The 10,408-nt window shown below is 37.0% G+C and overlaps 1 protein-coding gene across 2 annotated transcripts in view; it reads right to left on the reverse strand.

The window, feature by feature from the left end:
• Zmat1 (zinc finger matrin-type 1) overlaps window positions 1-9,080 on the reverse strand; it is a 37,491-nt gene extending 28,411 nt beyond the window's left edge. For both annotated transcript variants that reach the window (XM_052171553.1, XM_052171552.1), the window contains exon 1: window positions 8,789-9,080. In XM_052171553.1, coding sequence (XP_052027513.1) covers window positions 8,789-8,852 — 64 coding nt within the window. In that variant the 5' untranslated portion in view covers window positions 8,853-9,080. The remainder of the gene's footprint in view (window positions 1-8,788) is intronic.
• Window positions 9,081-10,408: the final 1,328 nt, after the last annotated feature.

Here is a 10,408-nt window from a genome sequence, read left to right on the forward strand (position 1 = left end):
CACCTGGAGTTGACTAAATTGTACTCTTTGAGAATACAATAATAAAGACAGAAATGTTTCTGGACTCCCAAACACAGCTAACATGTATTTATAATTCATTTATATTTTGCCTTGCTATATTGAACTAATTACTTCAGCCTTTGAAGATCTCTTGGGCTGGTGAGAAGGTATAGTGGATAATGGTGCTTGCTGCCAGGTCTAAAAATTCCCAGAAAACCCATATGGTGGGAGGACAGAACTTATTTCTATTAGCTATTCTCTGACTACCACGTTCATGCTGTGGCATATGTCAACATGCACCATATTCCACAAATTAAAAACAATGTTTTTAACTCTTAAATTTATTATCAGGAGTATTGTGGAAGTCTGATTTCCATTGAGACCAAATTTATTGCTTCTTAGGGACCATTCTATGCAATATACTTTCCCTCCAAGCTGCATGTCCCCTACATTTATCATGAATGTGAATATATCTATTCAAAGTGAAATATGAAGCTTGGAGAGATTAGTAATCTTCTCAAAGTCATACATCTATTATGGTTTAGATCTAGGATTCAAATCCAATTCTGCCCAATAGTTCCCTGAGAGCTAGTTATTAAAAAGGTTGCAGTGTGATTGCAACCCCATAAACTCCCAGAGCTCCCAGTGTCTAAACCACCAATCAAGGAGTACACATGGAGGGGTCCATGGCTAAGACTGCATATGTAGCAGAGGAAAGCCTTGTCAGGCATCAATGGGAAGGAAGCCCCTTGGTCCTGTGAAGGCTCGATGCCCAAGTATAGGAGAATACCTGGGTGGTAAGGTGAGAAAGGGTAGGTGTGTGGGGGGGCACACCTTCATAGAAGCAGGGGAAAGGGGGAATGGGATAGGGGGTTTGCAGAGGGGAAACCGGGAAAGGGGATAACATTTGAAATGTAAATAAATAAAATAATCAATAAAAAGGTTGCAGTATTGAATGAGACTTCTTTAGGCTGGACATTTGTAAGAAACAAATATGTCTTGAAAGAAAATCTATTTTGGCTGAGGCTTTTCGCATCTGATAGCTGCTGGGAAAGGGAGAATCAATTTGCTTGATGTGACCCAAGTGACTAGCACTGCCTACTACAAAAGACTTCCTTTCAAAGAACTAGCTCCCAGAGAACTCTTGAGCCCTTAAAATGAAGTGTTTGCCAAAGAACTGGTATGTAGGAAGTGAGGCCTAGCTGAAGAAACCCGAGGAATGCATATCTTCCTTTCTTTCCCGTTTTTATACTCTTCCCATTTTCTTCTTCCTTATTAATATAAAAAAATAAACACTGTATTCGTTGGTGGGTAAATATGAACTTTAAAAAGCTACCTAATTTCAAAAGAAATGAGTTAGTTGTCAAAAGCATCAGACAGACCAGGGCTAGAGAGACAGTTCCTGAGTTCCATTCCCAGTACCCACATGGTGGCTCACAACTATCTATAAGAGGATCTGATGCCCTCTTCTAGGATGTATGTGTACATGCAGATCATTCATACATAGAAAAACTACTAAAATTAAAAAAGTAATACAAAGAAACAACGACAGTGTCAGAGCAAGAGAAACAGCTGGTTTCATTCTGCTACTATGTACTTATTTGTTTACGAAGGTTAACCTTTCAGATTTCCATTTCTAAAGTTTATACTTTACTTGACAAACTTTTGTTTTGATGGCATGATGTCAGTGATACTTTCTTGCACAGTTAGGAGGATTACTTGAAATGAAACAGTAGTTTTGTGACAAATTATAAACAGTATGGAATAAGAGAATTTATTCAATATAATGTATTTTTGCTTAAGTGTAGCTTCAGTCTTTGGTTGGAGAATGGATCAACACTATTTTCCTATAAATAAAAATACTTTAGTGAGGTCTGGTAGCTCATGCCTTGAATCCCAGCCCTGAGGAGGCAGGCAAATCTCTGTGAGTTTGAGGCGAACCTGATGTACAAAGAGGGTTCTAGGCCAACTAGAGAAACATAGTAAGCCCCCACCTTAAAACGATGTTTTACTGTTTTATTTCCTTCTTATATGGAAGGTTTATGTAATTTGAGGAAAATATAGCTTTCATAATAATTTGCAACGAGGTTAGGGACTTTGATCTGTAGTATTAGGTAACAGGAAAAAGATAAAAATGCCATATTATTAAAAAAACTTAAAACCTTGAGTAAATCATTTAACTATTCTAAACTATTTTCTAACAAATAATATAGAAATATAATGTATAATTTTTAAGTCCCAAGATCTGACAAACATAAAAAGGTGTTTATTTCAAAATGTTCAACAAATGTTGCAAACTCAATAAAAGTATGATTATTTACTCATCTAGAAGCTTAAAAATTTTTATTTACTAGTAGATAAAATTACCCTAGTGCTATTTCAGTGTTATTTAAGAGATCATCTATTCCATAATTTTCAACCTTGACACTATAGTCACTTTGGGTCACATAAAATTGTAGAAAGGCTAGCCTATGCATTGCAGGTATTTAGCAGTATCCCTGGCTTCTGACCAGTAAGCTAAGAGTAGCATTCTCTAGTATGAAAACCAAATATATCTGAAAACATTGTCAAATGTTCTTTGTGGGGTAAAAGCACCTACACTTTAGAACCAATCCAATCTATGACTTGACTTCATAAAAGAAACATCTAGGGATCATAGAAGAAATAAAGGATTGGGAGAGGTAAAATTTTAAACTTGTGTTTGTAAGTTTATGTGGATTTGGTTTAAAAATAATCGCAGAACTCTAGGGAAAGAAAATAGTAATAGCAGGAAAATGCTTTTATGTGATTTATAATTATGAATATTAATATTGGCAACATTCTATACTTACGATTTAGAATTCCCCATATTGACTCATACTTTCATTTAGTTTACATCATAATATATGCTTTAATAAAATAAAAATTAATTCATTCTACAAAAACTTATTTTTTCTGTTGGATTGTGCCTTTGGCAAATAGTTGTCATGTTAGAGTAAAATAACTGCCTTATGAAATAAAATATAATGCAACTGTATGTGAAATCTAAATGATTATATTTCTCTGCATACTACATACCAGGAAATTTAAGATGAAATACATTTTTTGTAACAAAACGTTAACACTTACGGCAGAAATCAGAAAAGAATAATAGTTTTTGCTCCAATTTGACTTATAGAGTTATAAACCATAGAATCTTTCTGAAGAAAGGAAATGGAAGGTTACATTTCTTCAGGTCTGGAAATGAGAATTTTCTTTGTTTACTGTAATGAAATGTTTTTTGGTTAGTCTGATAAATTTAAACTTTTGCAAACTAGGTGATTCTAGATATAATTGGCTATATATAATAAAATAAGTCTTGTATTTCTCAAATGAATATTTGATTTTGTTGTATAAAATATCAAAATTTTATCCTTAGGATAACCCAGATGTTTATAAAATCACTTAATATTAGCTATTAGTGTTTTGCTGAATTGTGAGTTTCAGAGTCTACATGATCTTGATGTAAAGAAATACAGCATTGTAAAAAGCACATATATTCTGCTTTAATAGTGACAAAGTAGAGAAAACTCCCAAAAGAGTGAACTGCAGTACTATATACACAAATCTCATTGTTATTCACAGAAATTCTGTGAAATACTAATTTTGCTTTTGCAAAGAACATATATGCAATATTTTCTGTGAATAGACCTTTAGAGAGAATCTTTATCAAACATTCTTCATTAAATAGGATTTTTGGCAAGAGTTGACTTGACTTTTGTATTCCTTTAATAGCATTGTAATCATAGAAAAAATAATCAGCAGAGCATAGTCCTGGGGTAAAAGAAAATGAGGAGGTATGCTAAACTTGCCACATCATTTTTAACACTATTTTCTGTCTAGTGCCACATTCCATTCAAAGAATACTCAGAAATTTCAACTTTACTAGTAGTGTGACTATGTACATGTCAGCATGACAAACACTCATAGCTCTAGTGCTATTTTGCATCCTTAGTTTTAAGGTGATTAAAATAGCTTCTGGCTTATGACTTTGGCAGGTTCTTGCAATTTTACATAGGTCATCACAGTCAGTGCAGGTGTTTCCAAGGTACCACAACAATAACAAAATAAAACAGAATTAAAATGACTGGGAATACTGTATTTATGATGAATATCTGTGCTATCTTTATGCATAGTGAGTATTTGACCATTGTAACGATAAGTGTTTGTGACTAGGGAGCTCAGTAGTCATGCTTTTAAAGCCAGAAATATAGCTTAGGCCCTGTATAATCTTAATTTCCTTGATCCCATGACAGCTGCCTTATATCAGACAGCCACTACATATGTTACTCATTCCAACAGTTTAATACATGTGAATGAATGTTAAATATTGTTACAGATGGAAAATATTAAAGCTCTATCTTAGCATATATGAAATGTATAGGTAGGCTAAGAATATGCTTAGTGCTTATTTTTACATACTGATATAATTCAGGAGGCCCAAATACCAAAAAATGGCCATTCATCATGCTCTAGACATCTCCAATGGGCCAAATGTATAAAACAGAATTTTAATCCTGTTTACTAATTATTTTGGCTGACAGCAATATTAGGCTCACAATATAATGTGCTTTGGTGTGTCTATAGTACCTAAGATACCACAAAAGCAGATTCATAAACACTGAGTGGTACTGCTATCTCAGGAGTCTGTCCAGTTATATTCAAAACTATTCTTTTCCCACTTTTATATTTGTGTTATAATTTTACAACTCAATACTACCAAGCTCTTTTTCTTTTTTTATTAGGCGTCTGTGTGTACAGTGGTATATATGCATGTGCATATGGGGGCCAGATGACCACCTTTGGTATCTTCCTCAGGAAAGCCATCTATGTCCTTTGACACACGGACCTTCACTGACCTGTCGCTCACCAATCAGGATAGACTGGCTGGCTAATGAGCCTCAGTCGTCCTCCTGCAGCTGCCTCTTCAGTGCTGGGATCACAAGTATGCACCACCATACATGGTTTTACATGGGTTCTGAGGGATAGAACTCAGATCCTTATGCTTTTGAAACAAACACTTACCAAATTAGTTATGTCCACAGACAATTACTGAGTTCTCTGCATAGCTGTTTGAGACTTATTTTTATTATTTTTATTAGTTTTTGTATGTATGTGCATAAACGTATGCCATGTGCATGCATTAGTGGGCATCAGATGCTCTGGAATTGGAGTTACAGACAGTAATAGGTTTCCTGATGTGGGTGCTGGTAACTGAACTTGGGTCCTCTGGAAAAACATTTAGAGCCCTTAACCATTAAGTCATCTGCCCAAGCCCATTGCAGATAGTTCTAATTCATTTGTAGGTTCAACCTTAGCACTACCCAGACTGTCTCACACACACTGGCATTCAGTGATTACTTAGTAAATGAAAGAAAGACCATTAACTAGATTTTTTTTGTTGGAGGACTTAGTGACATATGACCCAAAGTTTTACTGAACAAGAGGGAGACAAAGGAAAGTGTTTTGTAATTGCTATGAGAAAGGTAATTGCCATGGGAACCATTTAACAATCAAACTGAAGTCTACAATGTTTTCCAATCTAAAATACAGACTCAGGGGGCTGGAGAGATGGCTCAGTGGTTAGGAGCACTGACTGCTCTTCCAAAGGTCCTGAGTTCAATTCCCAGCAACCACATGGTGGCTCACAACCATCTGCAATTGATCTGAAGCCCTTTTCTGGGGTGCTGAAGACAGATACAGTGTACTCCTACAGAAAATAAATAAACAAACAAACAAACAAATAAATAAATCTTAAAAAAAATAAAATAAAATACAGACTCAGAATTCTTTAAAGGGAAAAGCAAGTATGCAAGGAACTATAAATATATGTAGCATGACAACTGGATCAGACTTCATTTTGTCATAAATAGTTTTGAATAACTTCACTTAATGAGATATGGAGCATCCTAAAAAGCCACCCAGCTCCCCTTATCATTTGTAGGTATGTCTTTTTGCATATTATTTTCTTGGCATTTCTTTTGCTTGTTTTAAGTTTGTTGTTCAATATCCCAGTAAAAAAATTGCTCATCATTGTGGATGTTGGCTACAAATTGAAAATGGGCCAGCTAATGCTTTTTCAAACCACTGTTAATGATTTTATCAGGAGTGATCTTGTAATAATGGTGACCCTGACAATAGTCTGACATATTTCAGAGATATCTTAATTAGAATTTAGAAAAATAAAAGTATATTGGCAGACAACTAAACAAGACATTTTCCTTGCCTTTTGTACATTATAGCTAGAAAAATAGTGTTTTATAAATAAAATTCTGAGGCCTAATAGTGTCTTGAATATTATGTTAACCATCTACCAGTTTTATGTGAAAATGTAAGGGGTTTTTAGTTTGGACTTCAGAGTTAATGAAGAATACTTAACTAAAATGAAAGGACAGACACTGAGATTACAGTTACATCTCTTTTTTCATATCCTAGTAAAGTTTTTCAACAGTATTTCAACACAGATTTCACTACTCAGTCAAGTGGTAACTACCATCAAGGTTTCTTATTATTTATGAATTATTACTTTTGTAGACAGCCACCAAATTCCACCAAAAAATAACACTGTAAATTCCAAAATCATCAACCATATTTTCAGGTCATAGATTAATCTAAGAGTTTGTCTGCTCCAAGTCCCTTGCTTCAGACATGGACATTTGGGAACAATTCAGAATCACAAAGTCTAGTAGTTTTATGAATATCATAATCTGTATTTGCTGTGCCAGACTCCAGATATTGTTTTGACTTTATTAAATTATGTTTTTGTTTTCATTTTGTGAGTGCACATGTGCCACTGTGTGTGTGTGTGTGTGTGTGTGTGTGTGTGTGTGTGTATGTTTGTGTGCGAGTGCGTGTGTAGGTCAGAGGACAACTTGCAGGAGTTAGTTCTGAAGCTTGGCATAGACTCCTTTTCCCACTGTGCAATCATGCAGGCCCCTGAAATTCTCTCTCTTATAATGCTTTTATTATTTTCAGGTATTCAAAGACACTGTAACCAAAGCAGTTACATAGTGAGGCAAAAAGCCATTTTTTTTTAATGAAACAATGTTTTTAAACTTTACTATGAACTGGTCACCAGAGCCAAAACTGTTCAATGCCTATGAAACTACTCTCACCTATTTGCTGGCTATGGACAAAGTTTGTTATACAAGTTAAAACTAGGAGTGGTGGCACAAACCTGTAGTCCCAGCATTCAGGAAGTGGAGACTGGAGGTTCAGTTCACAGTGAGTTTGAGGCAAGTGTTGAAGTACATAGGACCATGTTTCAAAATGAATCAAAAAAAAAAAAAGGAAAAAGGAAAAAACAACCACAAAGTCCCCTTGAAAATGTAAAAGCCTTGGAGTTTACAAACAATGGTATAATTCATGGCTGATTGAAGATATTACTCTTTCAAAAATTGTCTTCAGTTAGACTGTTAATAAAGCATGATCATATCACAGTGGATTCCCAATTTCCATATTTAGTAAATGGCATTAATATAATGTGTCCATTGCAAATATTATAGGAGATTTAAAAAATGTTTTGCCATTCCACCAAAGTGAAAGATGTGAAATATTATGGAGTTGAATACAAGGGTATATAATGTATAATTCAGAAGAAATTATTTATGAAGTTAATTTTAATACGTGTCTTTGTCCAGGAAAAAGGAATCTAAACTGTTTCCTCTAGTTTTACATTCACAATCTTTTACTTTGGATGTACAGGAACAAGATAAGGTAATCCAGAAAATATTTTACAGTAATTATTAAATCTGAGTGCTTCTGCAGCAGAATCAGTCTTAACCATTTAAGAACATCTCCAAAACTGCTTTAAAACACATTGCAATGGCAAATTTCACAGTCTAATAGTATGCTGCTTACAGATACATAATAGCCTGTTTGAAGGGTTGTTTATATTCAAACAGTCAAGAGATAGCTCTCCATGTTTGGCATAGTAAGTGCTAGCAGGTACTACAGCACTTACTTGAACCCAAAGAAATGTTAAAGATGGGCCCTTAAACCCTGGTTTACTAGGCCTTAACTTCAAATACCAAAGAAAAGTCTCCAAATGATTTCTGAAATTTGGGCTTCTGCCAGTTTCTCTTCAGTACAGGCCTCATGGCCTGAGAGAAACCTATGACCCTAGTATCCAACAAATTCTACTTTAAATCTCAAGTACGCATGCTAACCTGCCCAAATTGCTAACTCCATCTCTGAAAATACCGCACTGCCGAATTTATTCCCTGAGTTTCTACACTGCTAGATGTTGAATCTCACCAGGGTGGGTGGGTGTGTGTGGGGGTCCTGTTAAATTTCCGATAGTCCCTCTTTGCTCTCTCCCTTTCCTTTTCCGGGCTCTGTAGATCCACAGCACTTCTGCTGTGCCTCCTCTTCCCAAGTTGTACATCAGCATCCTACTTCACACTAAAGCGTCTAGCTCAGACAAAAATGATGTTTATTTTCTTTCCCTTCAAACTCCTGCCTTAAGAGTATCTGCCATTCCTTTGCTTGGGGGCCTTAGGGGCAGGGGAAGTTAAGGATGCCCTTAGCAGCTTCAGTTCTTCTGACACCCTAGGGCCTAATAAGGGAGGGGATGGGGTGGGGTAGGGTGGGGTGGGACAGGACCAAGCCCAGCGGAGCGGGGCGGGACGGGGCGGGGCGAGCTTGGCCTTTACTGCGCCACAGCAGGTGGGGGTGGGGCGGTGTCGAACCGCACCCAGTTGGGGTTTCAGGCTGCAGACTGGAGGCAAAGGCGAACAGGCCGCCTTCGCGTCCCGGGACGGGAACTCACCTTCTCTGAGGCAAGGGCAGGTGTCTACTTTAAAACTACTGTCCCCCCTCCCCGCCGCCGCCATAGTGGAGCTGCCAAAGCTGCCGCCGCCTTCTCCACAGCACCAGCAAGTGAGCAGGCAGGGATGGAGGTGGCAGAGGAGGGAGGCACCGGCAAGGCCACCGCCGCTGCCGCCCCGTAGGCGGCGGCGGAGGCGACAGATTAGGGAGCTTCCCGGGAGGGAAGATCTCGCCAGCTGAGCTACAGCTTTCTGCGACGCCGCCGCTGCAGCCTGGCGCGCACTATTGCACTGGCGTCTGGATTCCGTTAGGCTTTTTCTAGCACCGCCTTCTCCTAAGCTCCGCCTCCCGTCCCTCCCTTCCTCTTTTGCCACTAGAGCCTCGCTCTGGCTCCCGGCTTCTGCCAATAGGAGAGCCGTGTACCCGCACCGTGCCTCCCCCTTCCCCCGCGGCTCTGCAGAACTGACCTCCCTCCCGAGAGGAAGAAACTATGGCCAAGGGCGAAGGGCAAAAAGCGCGGGATGTAAAAACAAATGTCCTTATATGGTGGAGACTGCCGCACTAATCTAACAGCATCTTTTTTTTTTTTTTTTTAAAAATGTCAGGCAATCTCTTGATTCCACCTCCAAAATCTCTCTAAAAGACATTTTCCCCTCTTTTGAAATAAGCAGGAGCCGGTCCTTCAGTATAAATGGCCCCTTAAACAACAGCTTAGCCATCTAAATTACCTAAAATCTGGTGCTCAGTGGAAGAACGGAACTATTACTCAGCATTTCATTCTCATCACTTTTACCCAAACCCCTTAGAACTCCAATATTTTATGTTCATTTCCCTGCCTTTAAAACACACTAATTGTCACATAGATGTATACTTAAATATTGTTATTTTGTTATAATAAAAATACACATTTAAAACCAGCTATTGCAAAACAATTTTTTGCTTTGAAAATTTTATATAATTAGATATTTAATTGAAATAATCTAATTGTCTTGCCTGTTGTGAAGCATTATTTGTATTTTCAAATTGCCCTACATTGCAGTTTGTTGATCCCAAGCATTAAATTTTAAGGATTTTGCAAAATGATTGCATATGCCAATACACAGTATTTAAAAGTAAATGCAATTATAATTATTTTTCTAAAGGAATTGTTTTAAATATAGACCAAGTAAACTTAATTTTTTTATTTTTAACATAAAATTTGTTTTGGACTTCAAATAATGCTTACTACCATACCTAAATTAAATTTGAAAGAGGCCAAGCTGTTATCCAGCAATAAAATTTATTTTTAATTTAAAAATTATTTATTTAATTTTATGTGTACATGTGTGTGTGCTTTAGTGTGTGTAAGTACACTGTAGTTCATGCAGGAGATAAAGGAGATTAGAAGAGGTATCGTTACCTGGAACTAAAGCTGACTGTTAGGAAGTACCACATGGGTGCAAGGCACTAAACTCAAGTCCTTTGCAAGAGCAGTTAAGTACTCTTAACAGCTAAGCCATCTCTCCAGACCCCAAAAATTAAATTTAAAGGAAACAATTTGATCCTTGGTAGTTAGACTCTTTCTGTAGGCAGAGTGTTTTTGTATACTTTGTAAACTTTATCCTTGTGTTATTCAAAAGCT

The sequence above is a fragment of the Apodemus sylvaticus genome, chromosome X (assembly GCF_947179515.1).
Source record: "Apodemus sylvaticus chromosome X, mApoSyl1.1, whole genome shotgun sequence".
NCBI classification, from domain to species: Eukaryota; Metazoa; Chordata; class Mammalia; order Rodentia; family Muridae; genus Apodemus; species Apodemus sylvaticus.